The 24,137-nt window shown below is 41.5% G+C and overlaps 1 protein-coding gene across 2 annotated transcripts in view; it reads left to right on the forward strand.

Moving 5' to 3' along the window:
• pik3c2a (phosphatidylinositol-4-phosphate 3-kinase, catalytic subunit type 2 alpha) overlaps positions 1–24,137 on the forward strand; it is a 152,901-nt gene that overhangs the window by 70,528 nt on the left and 58,236 nt on the right. For both annotated transcript variants that reach the window (XM_072272476.1, XM_072272475.1), the window contains exons 5-9: positions 6,817–6,937; positions 12,107–12,218; positions 13,981–14,060; positions 14,155–14,218; positions 15,220–15,366. In XM_072272476.1, coding sequence (XP_072128577.1) covers positions 6,817–6,937; positions 12,107–12,218; positions 13,981–14,060; positions 14,155–14,218; positions 15,220–15,366 — 524 coding nt within the window. The remainder of the gene's footprint in view (positions 1–6,816; positions 6,938–12,106; positions 12,219–13,980; positions 14,061–14,154; positions 14,219–15,219; positions 15,367–24,137) is intronic.

Here is a 24,137-nt window from a genome sequence, read left to right on the forward strand (position 1 = left end):
AGGGCAAAATGAAATACAGTACAACAAAGAAAATATTTCACGATTCGTGAACTATACTACTTGCGTGCAATTCCAGCTGTGCAGCAGCAAGCGCTGCATGCGCAAGAGTATTTCAGTTACTGCGCTGCTAGCCTGCCGAATAATCATGGGCACACTGCGCCCCACACCCACTAACATCATTTACAGACTTGCAGGCATTGCTTCCCCAAACATCTGACGACACACTACAACAAAAATTGAAAAAGGTGAACAGAACTTGGATCCATGGCACCCACTACAGGTTTCCCCCGCCATCCGAAGGTAGAGCATTCCTATGAAACGGTTCGTAAGCTGGAATGTCATAAATGAAGAAGCAGTTAACATTTATTTATATGGGAAAATTTTGTGAGCGTTCGCAGACCCAAAAATAACCTACCAAATCATACCAAATAACACACAAAATCTAAAATAACAGTAACATATAGTAAAAGCAGGAATGATATGATAAATACACAGCCTATATAAAGTAGAAATACTTTTCCACAATCATTGCTGGCACTGTTCTCCGTAGCGAAAATCTCACGCAAGCGCTGTTGGCAAAACACTCTCTCCAGTAACCTTTAAGCTATGAAGCTGCCAAATCATACGAAATAACACATAAACATACACAGCCTATATAAAATACAAATAATGTATGTACAGTGTAGTATCACTTATGGGAATCTGGAAGACAGCGCCGAGCACACTGATGATGGTGTGTTAGACTGAGTCGTCAGAGTTTGGGTGGTGCAGTGGCCCCCACCCTCCGGGCAGTGAACCAATACCGAACCGCAAAGCATGCAGGGATACAGCGGTAGCTGGGAGGCACACAGCACATCCTTAAGAAAAAAGCCGAAACAAACATGCTAATTAATTAGGTGCCGCACGGCATGTAAATGTCGGCCCAGATCAGAGGCGATGCAGTCGGTAATCGCCTCTGATCTGGTCCAACATCTACGTGCCAGGTGGCACCTAATTAATTAACTTGTTTATTTCAGCTTTTTTCTTAAAGATGGGCTGTGTGCCTCCCGGCTACAGCTGCATTCTTGGTGAATCGGTATCTGTCCACGGCCCGGGGGCTGGGGTGGTGGGACACTGGGGTGTCATCTTGTCGTTGATCAGGGCAGGCAGGTCATCTTCTCCTATCTCTGCCTGCCTCGATGTTGAAGGTCGAGGTTCATCGTCTGCTGTGGCTGATGTGGAAGGCTTGCTTGACTGCTGAGCCTCACACATTTTTAGATCATACAGTTCTTTGTAAGGACTTAAACCATCTTGCAAATACGCTCTAAACCGACGTACCCTTTCAAAATTAAAGTTGTACTTTGTCATTACTCATTCGGTTTCGATTGTTATCCCTTCCTCTTCCAATTGCATCAGCTCTTCATCTATCAGTTCTTGGTCATGGGATGTCAAAACCTCTTCAGCATCATCTTCGTAAACTTCCACAAGCCAGCTCACTTTGTCCTTACTTCGTTCATCACGATCAAAACGCTTAATTATGTCTAGTTTTACGCTAAGTATAACACCCTACACCCTTACGAGCTCTTTTAGGCCTTTCTGATACCTTAGAGCTCATCTTGTAAACGGCTGCTCACAGGCATGTGTTAAAGCAATGCCAGCGAGAATGCCGTTCCGAATCCGGGGGGAAAGCGGCTGCTTGGGTGCGTGGTGCGCTGCTTTTTTTTTTGCGCGCTGCTTTTCTTCGTAACAGTGAAAACACCTTCTGTTAGCAAAAACAGGTAACTAATGTAGGTCTTTCGTAACAGTGAGGTTTCGTAAAGCGAACGTTCGAAAAGCGGGGGACACCTGTACATCATCATGTGCCAGTTTCCAACTGCCTAAAATTGAGGAAAAGCTTTGCTACAGTGGAGGAACTACCGCACAGAACACCCCCCCTCCCAAACATACAGGATTGTCCACTGGCAACAAACAGAAGCCAGAACCCCACGGGAGACAATATGGTGAAGTGGGGTTTAAAGACCAGCAAATCCTGTGAGTGTGGTGAAAGGGTGCAGAACGTTGAACACGTTCTGCGCAACTGTCCATTCCCACCTGATTTAGCTGACACTGACCTGCTCAACATCAACCAATTAACACTTGAGTAGTCTGGTGTGACAAGCTATGATGATAATGATGACTGTGCTGCTGCGCACCCGCACAGCTTAGAGGGAAGAGTGACTCGTACTACTTTATTGTACCCATGTTCTCATCAACTCCATTGAAATGTTGCCATTCACCTACATGCTAGTGTAGCCCCCCTGGTAAGCCTCAGGGTCGCTCAACTCGCTGTCGACTAGGGGAAACAGCCCTCGGCCCCACCAAACTGGATAATTAAGTTTGTGTGGATGCTGTGTGATGTATCCCACCCCGCCAAATAACACCATATATGATTAAATGAATTACAATTTATGGATATTACTGGAACTATGTAATTAATAGAGATAAAATATAAAAGGAAAGTAAAAGGCGCCAAGCTTATCAAAGCTCAACCTCTTCGTGCACAACAGTTGGAGCTCCAGTAACAGTCCTTTGTTCACTATTCGATCCCCTCTGACCACCTCGTCCCGCCGCCTGGGACCACCCACGGTGGTCAGCCAGACGCTCCACGTGAGTCTGTCTTCATCTCCTCTCCTCGCCAAAGACCTCAGACCTCGGACTCGGGCTTGGGGTCCGCCCCGTCAGCCAGCTCACAGCACCGCGTCCACTTTCTCTCTCCCCATCGCGCCTTCTGCCCAAAAACCCGCGCATCACAATAGATTACAGACACACAAAAAAGAAAAACATCTATCCCAATTGGTTAACAAATGGATACGATCCTCCTTGTCAGTAATATAACCCAAACAAGCTGCTAGAAAGAGCCTCAGCAGTTAACATCACAGAGAAGCCATTTTAATTAGCCTACACAGTAACATAAAAGTAGAAACCCCTTACACTAGGGATGTTTTAGGTTGCCAGTTAATGGATCTACTTTTGAGAAATGTAAGAAAATGGAGCACCCAGTAGACACACACTTAGTACAGGGAGAACAAACAGACAGCTCCATGGGGCAAGATTAAAACTGAGTTACGGGATGTAGTAGTTGTGTCATTCTGTAAACCACTCCTGGAAGCGCTGTTGATTTTTCCACACATAGAGGTCTGATTTCTAGGAAACCAAATGTGAAAGAAAAAAAGGGGGGGAGCACACAAATCATGCAAACAACTGAAGCAAGCAACAAGATTCTGAACCAGATTGAGTCCTCAGATCCAAACCCTGGAGTGGGCCCAAAGACTTGCTTATCAGTTCGTTATGTTCGCGGGCACAGAGCACAGCAGCCAGGACAGTGTTCATAGCCTCAGCGCCATGGAGAGAGCAGTGACCATTGCATTGTATCTGGGAACCAATGCAGCGATAGGCTCTGGCACCCTGGAGGGAGGAGTGAACTTCACGGAGGGCAAGCAAAATTGACTCTCGCCCTGATCTGGGTTGGTGTTTAAATTGTCTAAACAGTGGATCATGCCTCACACTAGGACCTGGCCACTTTGAAGGGTTTGAGGCCTAGACCATGCCACCCAGTGACTCCCCTTCAGGCCCAGATTTTGTTGCCCAGCCCAAAACCGCTGTTAGGCTCTTCAAATCAGTTTGGTGCCTCGGGCGTTCCAACCTTGCATCCAGGCCATTTGTATGGGCGTTCAATCTCTTCTGACGCGACTTCTCCTCTATGAATGGCTCACTCCATCTGCATTGATTCTGTAACACAACAGCTCGGCTTGTCCCCCAAACTCACCTCACTTTTTGCCACGATAATTTAACACAATTTACCTCAGAAAAAGTGATTTTAGTGATGTTTAGCGATGTTAGTGATTTTTAGGAGGGAGGAGAAGATGGCGACGTGACACAGCTTGCAGCGGCCACTCCGGTGAATGATATCTGTTATCTGTTAAGTAGGGTGCCGTGCACAATCCTGATTTGATGGAGACAGACATGAGAGTACGGAGGAACATCTGTGAAACTTCTGAAATGCCTGCTTCACTGCCACTGCTACTGTGTGATCCAGAATCTCCGGAGGGGAAGACCCCAAGTCCTCGACTTTGCTTGCGGCTCGGCGGCCGGAGCAGAGTCAAAGCGCTCGGCAGAGATGGTGCTCAGTGTTGGAGGCTCGAAGTTTTCGGTGGGACTCAGAGTCCTCAGATCCAAACCCTGGAGTAGGCCCAAAGGCGTGCTTATCAGTTCGTTATGTTCGCGGGCACGGAGCACAGCAGCCGGGACAGTGGTGCTTCCAATGCATCGGCAAGTTTGCGGTGCTTGGAGTTCATGGCAGGGAGAGTTTTTCTCTTCTACCGTCTGCGTGAGATGATGGGGCTATCGGGACTTGAGACATTTTTTTACCGTGTCCATGGTCTGCTCTTTATCAAATTACTGTATTGCTTGCGCTGTTGTAACTATATGTTATAATCATATGGTTTTGTCAGTTTTAGTCTTGGTTTGTCCTGTGTTTCTGTGATATCTTTCTGGAGGAACGTTGTATCATTTTTTAATGCATGCATTTCTAAATGACAATAAACAAGGATTGAATGTCCTCATAATCTAGTCTAATCTAATCTAGTCGAATTTATTGCCATTTGAACTACCAGTGAATTGCCACACGCACACAAACATTCGGTAGCACCATCTTAATTGCGCTTAAGTTCTCACTGACTAAATCAGGAAAGCTTTCAGTCCCCCGTCACCATTTGTATTGCCATTTTAATTTTTTTTAAAAACTGAAGTGGTTTTCAAAGCCTTAAAGGCAGAAGCACTTTGCTCATTGATGGAAATGTGTGCACAGTGGTCACTTTAATAGGTATGTCCTGAACCTAATAACATGGCCACCGAGTGTATGAATGTAAGTTTTTCCTGTTGTAGTTCATCAGCTTCAAGGTTTGATGTTTTGTACATGTTTCTGCACATCACTGTTACAACACGATTATTTGAATTACTGTCGGCTTTCTGTCAGCTTGAGCCAGTCTGGCAATTCTCGTCTGACCTCTCTCATTGACAAGGAGTTTTTGTTCACAGAACTACCACTCACAATATACTTGTTTCTTTGCACTATTCTCTGTAAACAGTTGACTGAAAATCCTAGGAGATCAGCATTTTCTGAGATACTCAAACCACCCCGTCTGGCACCAACAATCATTCCACAGTCACTCCAATCACATTTCTTCCCCATTCTAATGTTTGATCTGAACTAAAACTGAACCTCCTGACCATGCCTGCATGCTTTCATATATTGAGTTGCTGCCGCATGATTGGCTGATTAGATATTTGCATTACCGAGCAGGTGTAGCTAAAAAGTGGCCGTGGAGTGTGCGTTCTTGATGGTATCTCTTTTGATGCTTGTTGACTGTTGATGACACTATTCTCTGATTTGCCGCAACATGTCCAGATGATATTTGCTGTTGGAATTCAGATTCTCCCTACTGTACCATGCCTGCAGTTGTTGCAACCAAGTAAGGCTTGCAGAAATTCTGCCTCAGAGCCCACGCTGGAACTTTCTTTTATTCTTTGAAGTTTTTATGGAGGTTCTGCAGGATAAGGGGAAGGCGATTTTATTCTGATGCAAATCAAGCCTTGTAGCCAGGATCATTCTGTTATATGAGTGTGTCACTACACTGGTGTGATATCCTGAGTCGAATGCTGTATTGTAAGCTTTGCTTTCTTGCTGATTTCATCAGTTTTGCAAGATGGAACATGTAGTCAGCAGCAACAAGCCAGAATTACAATTGATGCCAACACCGCAGTCACTTATGTTTCACTTAATAATGTCTAGTTTCACATTGAATCGTACTTTTGCACTGTTGCATACTTTGAACTTCAGTCTTTGCATTGGTGATGCATTTTTGAGTCACACTTAGAGGATTACATTGATTCTAAACAGTAAACATTAACAACCTCAAACTTTATTAATGAGAGCTACAAATGCTGCCAAAAAGAACTCCAGTCCTCATCTCTGCCTTTCACAGAATTAAAAAAAATGGGTAACAGGTTAGTGAATGTTGGAATTGTTCGCTGATGTTGGGCTGGACCTAAATGCAAAACACAGACAAATAATTTCCATTCTTGTGTTGGAGAATGTGAAGTCCATGTCTGGATCCTGAATCTTCAGTGTACTTGGCCTTATGACTTGCGTTTGTTCTTAATATTCCCTGTCATGCATCTCGCACCGTTTCATAAGTCTCCTTGAATATAAATTTCCCTTATTATATCTTCAGTTACTTTTTCTGTTAGTTCTGACTTCTAAATTGTTTACTGTCTTATTTTTAACACTAAACACATTGAAACTTTTAACATTTTCACATAATTAAGTGACACCTGTATTTATAGTCTTTAAACTGAATAGTTAACTAAGAATTTAATACAAATATTTGGAGTTTAGTAACACTTCAGTAACACACACATGCAAATTTTTAAACCCTGTGTAACATTAATACTCAGTTGAATTAATAGTATTTTCAATCAGATTCTTAACCACACTCTTATGCTGCTGTAACTTTAGACTTTCAGGTTGAAATTCACATATGGAAGGAGGCTATACCAGTTAAATAGGTTTTGATCTTTATTTGCACCGCCATAACACCAGAGAGGAGAACTTTCTCCCAAAATGTTGAGATTATTTGAAATAACCAAGAAATTGCACTACAAGCCTGAGCAGTTACCTTGAACCAATCTTGTGTTATTACCAATAACATTCTTTGCACAAGTTATGATATAAGTGATTCTTGTACATTTTTTTACTGCTTCATATTAAATTTTAATCTATTGCTTTTGTTTTTACAGTAAGCTCTCATGTGGAGCTTATTATAATGCAGGCTCTGTGCTGGGCGCATGATGACCTAAATAAGGTTGACATTGGTAGCTACATATTGAAAGTCTGTGGACAGGAGGAAGTCCTACAAAAGTAAGGTTCCAAAAATTCTAATTAATGGATCTTTTCATTAGTATCAGTGTGTTTCTTTGTAACAGCAAATAATGGTTTACTTTAGAGGAAAATAGTCTGACCTATATGAATATTTGAGCACTTATTTAAATATGTTGTATTTGTTGCTATTTGTCAGAGTTGTTGGTGTGTACAATATGTAGTTTTAAACTCCATACATTTAACGTAATTATTTTTGTGGCCTTGGTTTTAAAAACTCCTGTGTTATTTTTCTGTTCTCTTTTGAATAGCTATAACTTAAAAATGAATTGGATCTCCCTCCTCACTTATCATTATTGCTGGTTACCTATTTTGGAGCAAGACAAAGTTTTGGATGTGCTTGATGCTTGTCAGGACATCTGAAAATAAGATACAGCCAAACTGTACTTTTTTATTTAAAATGTTATAATGTAGGATCTATGGCACCCAGTCATACACAGGAAGTGATGTGACAAAGATTACATCACCTTCTTTAGTACCTGTAGTACTGAGTGAATGATGAATACCACTGATACTTCAGGGAGAACACACCTGTTGTTCCTTTAAATTTTCCATGTCATATCTTAGATTAACTGAAGAAAGCAGTTGAGGAACTTGCTTTAATATCTCTGAAGTTCTTGTTCCAGTGAATTTGTTTAGAAAATACAGAAATTTCCTTATGAATATAATAATCAAGTACATTTCTCGGGTGACTATTCACTTGAGCCCTCTTTTTCTAGTAATTAATTCAGGTGTGTAATTTCAACAATTGACCTTAGCTTTTTGGCTTTGTAACAGTGCTGTGCAAATGCCTTAGGCACCTGATACATTTTGGATTTTTTTTTTGTCTTCTGCATTAGTGTATCAGTAGAAAAGAGCAAATTTTAGATTTCCAAACATTAATTTTCCAAAGCATTAAATGTTATAGAGAATTTTTTGCTTGTAAAGTAACCCACTAAGTAATAGACCTCTTTTCAAATAAAAACGTGATTACTTTGTAGGTACATAGCCCAGTGCATGATTAAACAAAGTCAACAAACAGGTGCTAATAATCACTATGATTTGAATGAATGAAACTGTTTAACTGAAACAGAAGTGGGTATGGAGGAATAAAACTGGATGAAGGACAACCAAATTAAAATGTGAGGGTGTGGCAGATGTGATAGTTTAACCTCCAAATCATCAATTCTTCCACCATGGCAAGTGTGAGCACAGCAACAAGACACATGGTAGTCATTCTGAGTCAGCAAGGATGAGAGAGGATAGTAGTGACTAGTTGGAATGTTGAAAAATGTTACACATGGCTGGGAAATGATGTAACCTTAATTAGGGATCAGGTTCCACATTAGAGATAAAAGTAATTAACTTGAATTGCATTTCTGTCATCAAACAATGCACAAGAGATATACAGAAGTAATTGAACCTAAAGGCACAAACTGTCTTGTACATTCTTTTCAAGTTCCTGTCCTCCATAGATTTTTTTGATATTTTTGAAAATTGAGGAGTATGAGTTTGTAGAAAAAAGTGGCACTGAAGTACAAGATTAGTCATGATCTTACTGAATTAAAGCAGATGTAACAGTCTGACTAGCCAAGTCCTGAGTCAATATTTATGTTATGTTCATACTTGTGTTTAAATGGTTAATTAAATTAATTTGATCATCCAGGAAATAGATACTTTAAATAAAATATTTGAGTATTGAACCTTTTTGACTTAAAATAGACAAGTATTCTCTTTGTCTAATTATGACATTTACTATTGGAATTTTTAATGAAGTCCCCAATATAATTTATTGTTTGTAGCTGTTTGGAAGGTAATTGCACCAATATCCTTGGAGCAGGTTTTCTTGAGCTGTTGGGGAGAGTCTAAACTAATTTGGCAGGGGGAATGGGAACTGGAGTGATAGAGCTGAGAACGGAGCAGTTGGTATACAGACAGATGCAGTGGGTAGTGAGACTGAGGAAGGAGAGGCAGATGATACGGCAAAATTCCTGTCGGAGGGATCAGTTGAAGTGTAACGTGGGAGTAAAATTAAAAAAGATGATGAATCCTGCACTGAAGGTGCTATATTTGAATGCACTCAGTATACAGTGTAAGGTAGATAATCTTGTAGCGCATTTAGAGATTGGCAGATGTGATATTGTGGGCATCAAAGAGTCATGGTTGAAAGAAGAGCTTAACATCCATGGACACATGTTGTATTGAAAGCACAGGCAGGTAAGTGGAGGGGATGGGCTTGCTCCTTTGGTTTAAAATATGAAATCAAGCCCTTAGAAAGAAGTGACTTTGGGTTAGAAGATGTCGATTGTTGTGGGTAGAGTTAAGGAACTTCAAGGGTAAAAAGAACCTGATGGGAGATGTATACAAGCCTCTGAATAGTAGCCAGGATGTGGCATACAAATTACAACAGGAGATAGAAAAGATATGTAAATATTCATGGTGGATTTCAAAATGCAGGCTAATTGGAAAATCAGGTTTGTGCTGGATCCTAAGAAAGGGGATTTGTAGAATGGCGTTTCAGAGCAGCTTGTGGTTGAGCCTACTGGGGAAAGGCATTTTGTGCTTCGGTGTTATGTAATGAGCCAAATTTGATTAGGGACTTTAAGGTAAAGATCCCCATAGGAGGCAGTGATCATAATATGATGGAATTCATCCTGGGCAGTTGAAGAGGGAGAAGCTGAAGTTAGATATATCACAGTGGAATAAAGGGAATTACAGAGGCATGGGAGAGGAGCTGGCCAAAGTTGATTAGAAAGCGACACTATCCAGGATGGTGGCAGAACAGCAATGGCTAGTGATTCTGGGGCAGTTTGGAAGCGGAAGGATAGATACATCCTGAAGATGAAGAAATATTCTAAAGGGTAGATGAGGCAACCATGGCTGACAAGGGAAGTTGAAGACAGCATAAGAGGAAAAGTGAGGGTATATAATACAGCGAAAAATGAGTAGAGGACTGGGAATCTTTTACAAATCAGCAGAAGGGAACTAAAAAGTCATAAGGGGAGAAAAGATGAATATGAATTTAAGCTAGCTAATAAAACGAAAGAGGATACCAGAAGTTTTTCTTTTTGGGTATATAAAGGGTAAAAGAGAGGTGAGGGTGGATAATGGGCCACTGGAAAATGACAGTGGAGAAATGGTAGTTGTGGACAAAGAACTGGTGGACAAACCTAATGAGTATTTTGCACCAGTGTTCACTGTGGGAGACACTAGCAATATGCTGGAATTTTGAGAGTGTCAGAGCCGGAAGTGAGTGTCGTCGTTATTTCTAAGAAGGGAACATCGACTCAGACCACAAGAAAGTGCTTGGGAAGCTGAAAGGGCTGAAGGTAGCTAAGGCACTGGACCAGATGGACTACACCTCAGGGTTCCTAAAAGGAGTAGTTGAAGATTTTGTGGAGGCTGTAGTAATGAACTTTCAAGAATCACTAGATTCTGGAATGTATCTGGAGGACTGGAGAATAGTAAATGTCACACCACTGTTATGAAAGGAAATTATAGGCCAGTTAGTCTGACTTTAGTGGTTGGGAATATTTTGGAGTCCATTATTAAAAATGAGGTTTCAGGGTACTTGAAGCACTTGATAAAATAGACTAAAGTCAGCATGGTTTCCTGAAGGGGAAATTTTGCCTGACAAATATGTTGGAATTCTTTGAGAAAATATCAGGCAGGATAGACAAAAGAGAGTCAGTGGATGTTGTTTACTTGGATTTTCAGAAGGTCCTTAACAAGATTTCACACATGAGGCTGCAGAACAAGACAAGAGCCCATTGTAATACAGATAAGATACTTGCATGGATATAAGATTGGCTGACTGGCAGGAGGCAAAGAGTGGGAATAAAGGGGGCTTATTCTGGTTTGCTGCCAGTTATGAGTGGTGTTCGGCAAGGTCAGTGTTATGACTGCTTTTTCTCACTTTATATGTCAATGATTTGGATGACAGAATTGATGGCTTTGTGATCAAGTTTGTCAATGATATGAGGATAAGTTGAGTGGCAGTGTTTAGGAAGCAGGGAGTCCACAGAAAGACTTGGAGTGATTGAAAGAATGGGCAAAGAAGTGGCAGGTGAAATTTAGTGTACGGAAATGTATGGTCATGCACTTTGGTAGAAGGAATAAGGGAGTAGACTATTTATAAATGGAGAAAATTCAAAAATCAAATGCGCAGAGACTTGGGAGTCCTTGTGCGGGATTCCTTAAATGTTAACTTGCAGGTTGAGTCAGTGATAAGGAAGGCAAATGCAATGTTAGCATTCATTTCAAGAGAATCAAGGATGTAATGCTGATATTTCATAAGACATTGCTCAGACGGAATTTGGAGTATTTTGACCAATTTTAGACCCCTTATCTCAGAAACGATGTGCTGGCATTGGATAGGGTCTAGAGGAGGTTCACAAGAATGATTCTGGGTATGAAGGGGTTAATATGTCTGAAGTGTTTGGCTCTGGGCCTGTACTCGCTGTAGTTTAGACGGGGGGGGGGGTGTCAATCTCATTGAAATCTATCAAATATTGAAAAGCCTAGATAGGGTGAGAATGTTTCCTATAGTGTGTCAGTCTAGGACCAGAGGGCGCAGCCTCAGAATAGAAGGACATCCATCTAGAACAGAGATGAGGAAAAATTTCTTTAGTTAGAGGATAGTGGAATTCATTGTCATAGATGGTTGTGGAGGACAGGTCATATATTATTTTTAAAGTATAGGTTGGTAGATTATTGATTTGTCAGGATGTCAAAGATTACCAGGGGGTGGTGGGGGGCGTGAGGCAGGAGAATGGGATTGAGAGAGGTAATAAAATCAGCCATGGTGGAAAGGCGGAGTGACTCGATGGGCTAAATGGCCCAATTCTGCTCCTATGTCTTATGGTCTTATGACTTCACCAGCCATAAAGTGAAATATTACAGGGAACAAAGTAAAGTGCAGTATTTGGTTTATGGTTCATGTTGTGAACAGTTCAAATGGTCTTTGGATTTCCATTCAATTGGACACGTTTTCTAAGATAGCAACTTACAGGCTAAGCTGTAGGCTGTGAATGAGAGTTAGTTGCTTATTCAGCTGCTTTTTGAGTAATTATTTGAAGGTGCACCTACTAATGTCTCCACCAAGGATTTTTTTTTAACAGAATACCTTAAATTTAATTTGAAATATCTGAGGCTTCTTTCTGCTTTGTGCAGTAAACACTGCTTAGGAAGCCACGAGTACATTCAGAACTGCCGAAAATGTGACACTGAAATCAAGCTGCAGCTATTAAGCCACAATACAGTATGCAGAGCTCTGGCCCGAACGGTGAGCACAGTTCATTGGATGGTGTATTTACTTTTGGATCGCGCAAAATGATTTTGTGGTAATGTAGACTCTAAATGCAAACAAGTGTAAGCATATTTTATGATGTAAACTGAATTGAGCCTGGCACAGTGTTGCTTGAGTATCATGTGTTGATGGCCTCAAAAGTATAATTTGTAGATTAAACCACGAAAAAGACTCTTGAGAGCACGTTATAATTGGAAACTTCACTACATGTACAACTACACTATGTCTGAACTCCTGGTTCCCGATGTTGATCTTTGGTTTCAAGTGAAGAAGTGTTTTATTTGGCAAGATCGATACATTTCAGTTCAACAGAGATCTCTCAAAAAAAATCAGGAGCAACCTTTATAAAGCTTAAAAAGGATTTTCCCTAAATCATTTCTTCAAATTTCACCTAAACTTTGAACATAATATTTCAGCTTTATCTAAAATTAAACCAACAGATTTTTTTCTTGACATATATTTCCAATTTCAGATCAAATTGCTTTTGGTTCACCTTTCCTTGCATCGTCTGACTTTTGTGAATTTTAGTGCTGAACCAGGTTTTGAAGTCAGCAATTTACAATTTGAAACTGTTTTTGAATGAAAATTGCTAACAACAACCTTATATAGGCTTTATGCAACCTTGAGACATTTGACAAGTGACACCTTTGGATGTTACTCAATAATTTAATTTCCTTACAACTGTCACAACTCTTTTTTTGGGGATTGGTGGGAGAAGGCTGAGATCATGTAAGTGAATATTATTTAACATTGAAATTCAATAAGCATAGGTAATCAATGAGTCAAACAGATTTCAGATGAGGGTAGCTGTTCATATCCTTTAGCCATTCAATTTTTCATCACCAGGATTAAGGCTTGTATCGAATTATGAGCAATACACACAAAATCCTGGAGGAACTCAGCGTGTCAGAAAATGAAACAAACATTTGACGTTTCAGGCAGAGACATTTCATCAGGATTAGAAAGGAAAGGGAAAGACTCCAGAATAAAAAGATTTGGGGGGGGAGTGCAGAAGGAACATGAGGTGGTGGAAAGGTAAAAGGCTGGAGAAGAAGGAATCTGGTAGACGAGGAGAGTGGGCCATGGGAGAAAAGGAAGAAGGAAGGGCATCGGGGGACATGATAGGAAAGTGCAGAGACGTGGTAAGAGGCCAGTGTGGGGATTAGAGGAGGGGGTGGGGAACTCACTGGAAGGAGAAATCGATTTTCATGCCATCAGGCCGGAGACTAACTAGATGGAATATGAGGTATTGCTTCTTCTCCATGAGAGTGGCCTCGTCATCGCCAAAGAGGAGGCCATGGACTGACAAGTCAGAACAGGAGTAGGGATAGGAATTAAAATGGTTGCCCATTGGGAAATTCTGCTTTAGGTGGATAGAGCGCAGGTGCTCGCCAAAAAGGCCCCCGAGTTTACTTTGGGTCTCACCAGTGTAGAGGAGGCCTCATCAGGAGCACTGTATACAATAGACAATCCCAGAAGATTCACAGGTAAATTGTTGCCTCACCTGGCAGGACTATTTGTGTCCCTGAATGGAGGTGAGGGAGGAGCTGAATGGGCAGGTGTAGCATTTGTGCCACTTGCAAAGATATACCAGGAGTGAGATTATGAATTTGAATGCAAAATCCATTGTAAAGTATTAGATAAAACATTTGCACATATTGTCAGTCACTTTGTTCATCAAGATGTTTAATCCCACTAGAAGTAGCAATGTATTGATATGTATGTATATAATGAATAGGCAGAAGATGATGAGATGCCTACAGATTTTACAAAGTATCTCTATCAGTTGGAAAAGCCCTTCAAAGAAATTACGACAAGGTAAAAAATATTAATTTATTCACCTCAGCATCAAATCAGCTCTTTCTGGAACATCTATAAATTTACTTCTTATGCCATTGTATTGATTGCCTAGGCAACGTCTTGCTGAACTCCTGGAAGTCTATCATAAGAGGGAAAAAGCAATCCTTCAAAATGAAGTAAGTATTAATTTGGTATGAACAAGGGTTTTCATTTTTTACATTTTAATCTGCTCTAATGCAAGAGGTAAACTATGTTAATACAAATTCAAAATTCAGTCTACTGGTTCAATACAATGATATGGACTGATGACTATTCCCAAAATCCAAATAGGTGAGCACATACACTGAATGGACACTTTTGTATGGTGAAGTCTGTGGTTAAGAGGTCTGCTTTTCTGATAATATAAATGGAAGACTAAAGAGAATTTGGGATAAAGTTTGTTCCCCATTCCAGTTTCCTAATTAAGGTGATCTGCAATCTTTGCTGTGAAGAAGGGATTTTTAAAAGTAACACATTCCCTGACTGAGAATCATTGCAAAATGTGAAGATTTTTTCAGTCTTGATGATTATTTGTAGTCCACTAACTGGAAAATCCCATTGTTCCAGCAATTATTGCAAAGTAGTTGGAATATATTTTCCTCTCATATTGGTCTACTTTCCATAGTGCTGGTTCAAACAATGTGCACTATTAGCATATTTTCCCTCCCTGCATTTGTTGATTATAAAGACTTCCAAAGTAAAAACAGATAGCAATCATCTATGGCAAGAGAAACAGTTAATGGTTCAGGTCACAGACACTATAACTTCTAAGGCTTCTGAGATGAAAGAAAATTGGCAAAAATTTAGTTTGAGCTGCCATTATTAACAGCCAACTCTGTCCCTATCAGCCAAATGAAACAAGTGCTTAACATGAATATTATTACAAAGAGGCATGATTTATCCTGTGTTCATGCTTGCATTACTGACATTTTAATGCAGCTGATTGTATTCCAATCTTTTTTTGAAAATGTGGACCAACATTCTTGATGATGTGTTTCTATTTATTGTGAAATAAAATGTGGACTTGGACTGCCTAACATTTTCTTGAGTAATTTCTTTGATGCTGAAGGTGCTCTGTAATGTTAGCTTTCTCTTCCTGAACTTTACCACATTTCTGTGCTGTTTAATTTTTAACCAGGGAAAGCAGTACAGAATGGTGGAACAGATTATTCAGTCTGTGAAGGACATTTGCAGTGCATTGGATGGTACGGAGACCAAGGCAGTCACTGATGCTGTGAAGAAATTAAAACGGGTTGTTAATCTACCGAAAAGTAAAACTGCTGAGGTAAGATCACCAGATATTTGCATGCACATTAAATTAATCCATTGTGCTGGAAAAAAAAGAAAATTCTCTTCTCCCACACCAAATTTGTCTCATTAGCAGAATTCCTGGCAGTTGAAATAATTGAAGATTCCTGCTGGAGTTTTATCATTCAATTGGCTACATTTGTTATCTCATTCTTAGTATTAAAGTCATGTGACTCTACAGGCGTTTTGTTGATTAGTGTTCAAATAGTGTAGCTTACTTATCAAATATAAACCTAGTGCGTGCAGGGGAGGACGTGCAGAAAATGACGCCCAAGGACAAAATAACTTTTGGCAGTACAGAGCGCAGAATTTTTTTTATCACCCTTTATCTCTTTGAATCAGGTGGCCATTAATGAATTTAAGTTGCAATTTTAATCGCACGATTCACAACATCTGACTAATAATATTATCTTAAGCTGAACTTAATCAACTTAACCTGAAACGTAATTTATTTCAGTAAAGGCACTGGGCTGTCTCAGAGTATTTACTTTCTGCTTAACCTTAATTACTGTTGAAGAGCACTGCTCATTGGTAATCCCCTCGCTGGGAGCTGCGTCACCATGATGGCTGATCAGTCATAATAATTGATCTCTCTCGATCACTGAGGTGGAGCCTGTGTACAGCATCAGTCATAAACAATGGCAACAACAATTAAAACTTGCTGCCAAGCTGGTACACAGGATCGGTCACTTGAAGTTGAGAGATTGTAGTGATCTTAGATGCAAATATGATTGCCTAGCAGACTGGGAGTACTGTAAACTCAATTTCCAATATTCTTTGAGTAGCAAACTGCTTTCAGTGGATATAAAATGCAAATAGTGTGGTTAAACAATTGTTCCATGAAATATTCTGTACAGGCTCCCTTAAGGAAGCGGTGGAAATTAAACCCAGGTCGCATGTACTGTAAAGCGTTGTGCTAACCACTACGCTACCATGCAGCCACTGTAAGTCAGTAATTGCTGTCTTTTTTTAATTTTCCAGCATAGTCTTACAGAAGTAGGCCCTTTACTCTATTGGTTTTGTGCTCGCTATCAAATACCCATTTTCAGTGATTTTATACTACTTTCATTTTATACTTCCACACATTCCCATCATCTCCCTCAGATTCAGTCACTCACTTACAAACTGGGGGCAATTTCCAGTGTCTAATTAACCTACCAGCCCCACATATCATTAGAACTTTGCCAGTTTGCTTCCCAGATTTGCCAGGAGAAGGGGGGCTTGTGCTTCAGGAAGAAATTGACCAGGCTCTGATTTAACTCCTTGGAATATAGGAGAATGAGGGACCCCCCCCCCACAGAATTGTTTAAAATTGTGCAAAGTATGGATAAGATGGATGCTATACGTTTTTTCCCCCCATGTTAGAGGATTCCAAAACTAGAATTACAGTGTTGCAGGCCCTTTGCGCCCTCTGGTCTCTTCCACCGTGGTTTTTTGTAGTCCCACCTATCTGCATACAGGCAATAGCTCCATCTCCCACGTACCTACCCAAACTTCTCTTATGCGGTGCATTTGAACCAGCAGCTACCACTTCTCATATGTCAGGAAATTTCTTGTTTTGTGGCAGTAGCACAATGCAAGGCATTTTAAAAAAAGTGTGTGTGTGTGTGTGTGTGTGTATATATATATATATATATATATATATATATGCACACACATACATACATACATACACACACACATGCGCACTTCAACAAAACAACATGTAAAAGAGGAATAGTGAGATAGTGTTCATGAGTTCATGAAGCATTCACAAGTCTAATGGCAGAGGGGAAGAAGCTGTTCATGAAGCATTGATGTACCTCTTCAGGCTCCTGTACCACCGTGCTGATGGTAGCAGTGAGAAGGGGTCGTGATCAGATGGTTGTGATCCTTAATGATAGATGCTGCCATCGAGAGGCGCTTTCTTTTGAAGGTGCTCGTGATGTAGGTGGCTGAGCGTTCAACCCTCTGCAGCCTCTTTTGTTCTTGTGCATTCAAGCCTCTGTGCCAGGCAGTGATGCAACCAATCAGACTGCTCTCCACTGCACATCTGTAGAAACTTGCTAGTATCTTTGGTCACATACTAAATCTCTTCCAATTCCTAATGAAATATACCAGCGGCTATGCCTTCATCATGATTGTATCAATGTATTGGGCCCAGAATAGATCCTCTGAGATGATGATGGCAAAGAATTTGAAGCTGCGCATCCTTTTTTTTACACTGCTGACCCCTCTGAGTACTGGTGTGTGTTCCCCTTTCTGATGTCCACAATCAATTGTTTGGTCTTCCTGGCATTGAGTGCAAAGTTGCTATTGCAATTCCATTCAATTAACCAATTTATCTAGCTTCTGTACACCTCTTCATTTGTATTTGAAATTCTGTCATCAATAATAGAGTCATCAGCGATTTTATCAATGGCCTAAGGTGTTCCTAGCTACACAGCCATGAGTGTACAGAGGGTAGACCAGTGGGCTGAACGTGCAGTCTTCACTGCATCCACTATAGACCTGTTGTGTTGATAGGCAAATTGTAGGGATTTGGGTCTTCGCACAAGCAAGAGTTCAAAGTAACTTTATTATCAAAGTGCATGCATCACCACATGCAGCCTAGAGATTCATTTACTTGTGGGCATTCACAGTAAATACAAGAAACAATAGAATCAATGAAAGACTGTGCCCAACAGGACAAACAACCAATGTTCAAAAGACAAGAAGCTTTGCAAATACAATAACAATAATAATAAAGTAAATAAGCAATTGATACTGAGAACATGAGATGAAGGGTTCTTAAAAGTGAGTCTATAATATGCGGGAACAGTTCAGTGATAGGGCAAGTGAACCTGAGTGAAGTTAACCCCTCTGTTGAGAGTTAATAACTGTTCCTGAACCTGGTGGTGTGGGTCCTGAGGCTCCTGTACCACCTTCCTGATGGTAGCAGTGAGAAGAGAGCATGGCCTGTGTGGTGAGCTTCCTTGCTCATGGATACTGCTGTACTGCCACAACACTCCATATAGATTGTGCTCAGCAGTGGGGAGGGCCTTACCTGTGATGATCCGGGCCGTATCCACTACTTTTTTACAGACATTTATGTTCAATGACACTGGTGTTTCCATACTAGACCATAATGCAGCCAGTCAATTTACTCTCCACCACACATCTATAGAAGTTTGTCGAAGTTTTAGATATGCTGAATCTTTGCAGACTTCTAAGGGAGAAGCATTACCATGCTTTCTTTATAATGGCATTATACAGTCGGCCCTCCGTATCCATAGGAGATTGGTTCTGGGAAACCCCCCCCCGCCATAGATACCAAAATTCGCGGATGTTCAAGTCCCTTATATAAAAGCCTAAGAGAGTTTGTAAGGGTGTTACTAAAAGTGAAAATAGCATTCAGCGTTTGTTTTGCAGCCCGCCGTTATAGAGGCAGCGCGCACCCCGAGCAGTGAGAGTAATTTATCTCGATTTATTTTGTGCATCCGTTAACAAGTTGTGTCCTAGGGTATCAGAAAAGCCTAAGAGAGCTCGTAAGGATGTTACGCTTAGCGTAAAACTGGACATAATGAAGCGTTTCGATCATGGTGAACAAAATAAAGACACTGTGCGTGCGTTGAACTTGCCTGCGTCCACCATTCGTACTATTTACATGCAGAGAGAAAGAATCTTGAAAGCTGCTGATGTTACTATTGGTTTTGCTAGTAGCATATCATTCCTGCTTTTACTATATGTTAGTGTTACTTTATATGTTAGTGAGAAGGCGGGGGAGTGGGACTAAATGGGAGAATGGATCAGCTCATGATAAAATGGTGGAGCAGACTCGATGGGCCGAATGGCCGACTTCTGCTCCTTTGTCTTATGGTCTTTAGGTTTTATGTGTTATTTGGTATAATTTGGTAGGCTATTTTTTGGGGTCGGCTTACGAAAGGTTTCATAGGAACGCTCTACTTTTGGATAGCAGTATTGAACAGTATTTTCAATACGCGGTTGGTTGAATCCGCGGATGCGGAACCCGCAGATATGGAGGGCCAACTGTATGATAGACCCAGGACAGATCCTCTGAAATGGTAATGCATATGAACTTAATGTTGTTGACCCTCTCCATTCCTGATACCTTAATGAGGGCTAATTCATGGACCTCCAGTTCCCTCCTGAAGTCAACAAGTAGTGCCTTGGCCTTGCTGATATTGAGTGAGAGGTTGTTGTTATAGCACCACTCAGCCAGATTTCCAATCTCCTTCCTTTGATTCCTGTTGCCACCTTTGAATCAGCCAGCGTCAGCAAACGTAGTTTTGGAACTGTGCCTAGCCTCACAGTCAGAGTTATAAAGTGAGTAGAGCAGAGGGCTGTGCACATAGCCTTGAGGAGATTGTGGAGGAGATATTTTTGCCAATCTGAACTGACTGGAGTGCAAGTGAGGAAATTCAGGATCCAGTTGCACAAGGAGGTATGGAGGCCAAGGTCTTGGAGCTTATTGATTAGTTTTAAGGGGATGATGGTATTGAATGCCAAGTTGTAGTCAATGAAGAGCATCCTGATGTATGCACCTTTGCTGTCCAGATCTTTCAGGATTGAGTAAAGAGCCAATGAAGTGGCATCTGCTGTTGACCTGTTGTGATGGTAGGCAAATTGGAGCGGATCTAAGTTGTTTCTCAGGCAGGAGTTAATATTTCATCATCAACCTCTCAAAGCAGTTCATCACAGTTGATGTAAATATTACTGGATGGTAGTCATTGAGGCAGGTTACTATGTTCATCTTAGTCACTGGTATAACTGAAGCCTACTGGAGGCAGGTGATACCTCCGACTGCCAAAACAAGAGGTTGAAGATATTGGAGAACACTCCAGTCAGTTGATCAGCATAGGTCCTTCGTACTCGGCCAGGTACCCCATCTGGGCCAGATGCTTTCAAGTTCAAGTTGAATTGTCATTCGACCATACATGAATACAGCCAAATGAAACCATGTTACTCTGGGGCTAAGGTACAAAACACAGTCCCAACAGCCATACACAGCTCAAGGAACATGTAAGGTTGCAGAAAAATATAGCCATAGAAAAAATACAGTCCAAGTCCCTGAGTCCATGAATGTTGCAGACGTTTGCAGTCAGACTCAATACAGCTTGTCTTCTGTCAACAAAGACTGAAGGGCACTACCGACTCCAGCTTAGATGCTGCATCACACCGCCTCTGGCACTCCAGTGATGTGGCAGACTCCAGCGCCTGCCCCTGGGTGGCTGCAAAGAGGTGAGACCGTGACTTGAGGCCTAGCGCTCACTACGACAGAGGCCACGCAGTGAATGTGAAAAATACATTTTAAAAGGATCATAACACCTTTGGTTGACCCCATAGAAGCCACTGCATCTGAGTGCGCTGCCATATTGTTGGAAGGAGGAGGTTCCATGAGTTCACTGTCCTGAAGAATATTCTCAGAGACTGAAATCACAGGGTCATCAGAGGCTGAGGGAGTTCGAAGGTGCCTCCATGTTTTGATGACCAAAGCGATCATAAGAGGCATGGAGCTCATCTGGTAGCGAAGCCTTATTAATGCCTTTGCTGCTTGGTTTCACTTTGTAAGAGGTGATAGCATTCAAACCCTGCCACAACTGTTCTGCAACTAATTGTGTTTTTAAATTCATATGGAATTGCCTTTTCACTCTTGTGTTGGCCTTCCATATGTTGTAATTAGAGGGAAGAAGTTCCCCCTCAGATTCCCCTTAAACATTTCACCTTTCACTCTAAACCTTTGACTTCTTGTTATAGTCCCACCTAACCTGAGGTGGAAAAAGCCTGCATGTATTCACCCAATCTATACATAATTTTGTATACCTCTGTTACATCTCCCATCCTTCTCCTGTGCTCCATTGAATAAAGTTCTAAACTATTCAATCTTCCCCTGTAACCCAGGTCCCAGCAACATCTCTGTAAATGTCTGCACTTTTTCAAGCTTAATGATAGATTTCCTGTTGGTAGGTGGCCAGAATTTTGCACAATGTGCTAAATTTGGCCTCACTATTGTCTGGTACAACTTCAGCACAACATCCCAATTCCTGTGCGCAATTCTGTTTATGACCCTATCTAGCTGTGATGCCACTTTCAATGAGTTATGGGCTTGTATTCTCAGGTCCTTTTGATTTACCACATACCTCAAAGTCCGAGCGTTCACTATGTAAGTCTTGCCCTGGTTTGTCCTCCCAAAGTGACACATAGATTTAGGATGAGAGGGGATAGGTTTAAAAGGGACGTAAGGGGCCTTTCACACAGAGGAGTGTAACTATATGGGTTGAGCTGCCCAATGTCATGACTGAGGCAGGTGCAATAGTATCATTTAAGAAGCACTTGGGAGGTATGTGGAGGGGTGGGGCTTAGAGAGTGTGGGGCAAATACCGGAAATTGTGTGGGCACACTGGTCAGCTGGACCTGATGGGGAAAAGGATCTGCATCTATGTTATGTTGCTCTGCGACTCTAACTTACGTAAAGACTTCGGGCAAAGCTGTCTCAATTCACATTTTCTTTGTTGTTTAACCAAGCAACAAGGTATAGAGCTGAAAGTCCTGAGTTTGATTTCAGCAGATGGGAACACCTCCTCTGAAAATGATTAACTTTCTGTATTGCATCCCTATTTCTGAAGCCACCTCCTTAAAAAAAAATTGAAATTCAGAGGAGCTTAAAATTTTCACTTTAACTATGTTTTCTAGCCATTTATTTTCTGTAGTGTTACGTACCCCGTAACTGGGTTGCCAAACCAGCAGAAATGGACCACTTAATTGGAGTCTGATTTAAGAGAAATTAATAAAGTTTTATTAAAGAAATAAGTAACACAGTACTCTAATTGTACGGATATAAATGCAACAGGTTAGCAATGATAACACACACATACACAAAACTAGGGTAATAGGAATCAATCAAGCATTATCGCAGTCTAGGGGTAAAATGATCAGTCTCAAGTGATACCGAGTTCAGTTCAGCTTAGTACAGTTCGCAGTAATCGCTGTTGTGCCATTGGAGAGACAGAGTATGCAAATTTTTGTTTCAAACAGACCTTTGATGTTCTCGCAGTTAGCTTTGGGGCGAACCCTTTTATGTCTTTTATCCCGCTATAGTCACCGACTGTGACCCCTCCGTTCCGGATACGACCGTTCTTCCGCAGTGAACCCGGCACCCAGGCAAGGGCAGACACACACACCAAGTTCCCACCGATCGTCCCTTTTCACCCTGTGCACCTATGGTCGGTTCCCGCGGCCAGACCTCCAAACTCCCACCAACTTGTGGGGGCACACCACTCTTCCAGGGTCTCGTGATCTCCTGGTGTCATGCCTTAGCGAACCTGTTCTTTTTATCCCCCTGTCAGGGTATCGCCTATCCATCAAACTTCAAACAGTTCAGGTTCAAAACAACCGGTCTGTCAATACTCTTAATTGTGTTTCTTTTCCATTACCTCTCTCCTCTCTCATTAACATTTTGAATGCTTCTCCATTGTCTCCCTTATCTCTTTCATCAGTATCAATCTTCTGATAACTTGGTTTGTCGTCACAGTAACAACCATCAAATGTGTGATCCTCAGAAGAGTTGTGTTTTTTTCGTCCCGTAAAAGTAGTCAGTAAGCATAGGGAGCTTTAATATTGAGTACATATCATACCATCTAGATTGGCCCGAAGCTCAGATTGCCCTGTGCGTTTTCTAAACATTCCACCATTACCATGACCACATACTCGTGCACAGTCTTCTGCTAGGTGGTAAGCTCACAGCTAATCTTTAAAGTTTTGCCAGACTTTACATGCAGACCTGAACAGTGAAAATGCATACGTTAGAGTGCTCTTCATATGATCCCCTCAAAACTAATCAATAAGCTCCAAAGGCTAGGTCTCAATACCTGTCCTTGTGCAACTGGATCCTCAATTTCCTCACTTGTGACCTGAGTCAGTTTGGATCGGCAACAATGTCTTCTCCACAATCACCATCAGCAAAGATGCACCACAAGGCTGTGTACTTAACCTCTGCTCTACTCACTTTATATGTGTGACTGTGAGGCTAAATACAGCTCCAGTGCCATATTTAAGTTTGCAGCGACACCACTGTTGCAGGCCAAATCAAGGGTGGTATATAGGAGGGAGGTTTCTGGCTCAATGGTGCCGCAACAATAACCTCTCACTCAATGTCAGCAAGACTAAGGAGCTGAGCATTGACTACAGGTGGAAGAAACCAGAGGTCCTTGAGCCAGTCCTCATTGGGGAATCAGAGGTGGAGAGACTCAGCAACTTTAAATTCCTCAGTGTTATCATTTCAGAGGATTTGTCCTAGGTCTAGCACGTAAGCGCCATTACAAAGAAAGCATGAGAGCACCTCTACTTTCTTAGAAGTTTGCGCAGATTTGGCGTATCATCTAAAACTTTGACAAACTTCCATATATGCACAGTAGAGGGTATGCTGATTGGCTGCATTACAGCCTGCTATGAGAAAACCAATGCCCTTGAATGGGGAAAAACTACAAAAAGTATTGGATTTGATCCAGTCCATCGCAGATAAAGCCCTTCCCACCATTGAGCTCATTTACGAAGAGCGCTGTCTCAGGAAAGCCGCATCATCAAGGACTCACCACAACCCAGGGCATGCTCTCTTCTCACTGCTGCCACCAGGAAAGAGGTACCAGAGTCTCAAGTCCCACACCATCAGGTTCAGGAACGGTTATTAGCCCTCAACCATTGGGCTCTTGAACCAGTCAGGATAATTTCAGTCACCCCAACACTGAACTGATTCCACAGACTATGTGCTCA

This window comes from Mobula birostris, chromosome 11 (assembly GCF_030028105.1).
Source record: "Mobula birostris isolate sMobBir1 chromosome 11, sMobBir1.hap1, whole genome shotgun sequence".
Lineage (NCBI taxonomy): Eukaryota > Metazoa > Chordata > Chondrichthyes > Myliobatiformes > Myliobatidae > Mobula > Mobula birostris.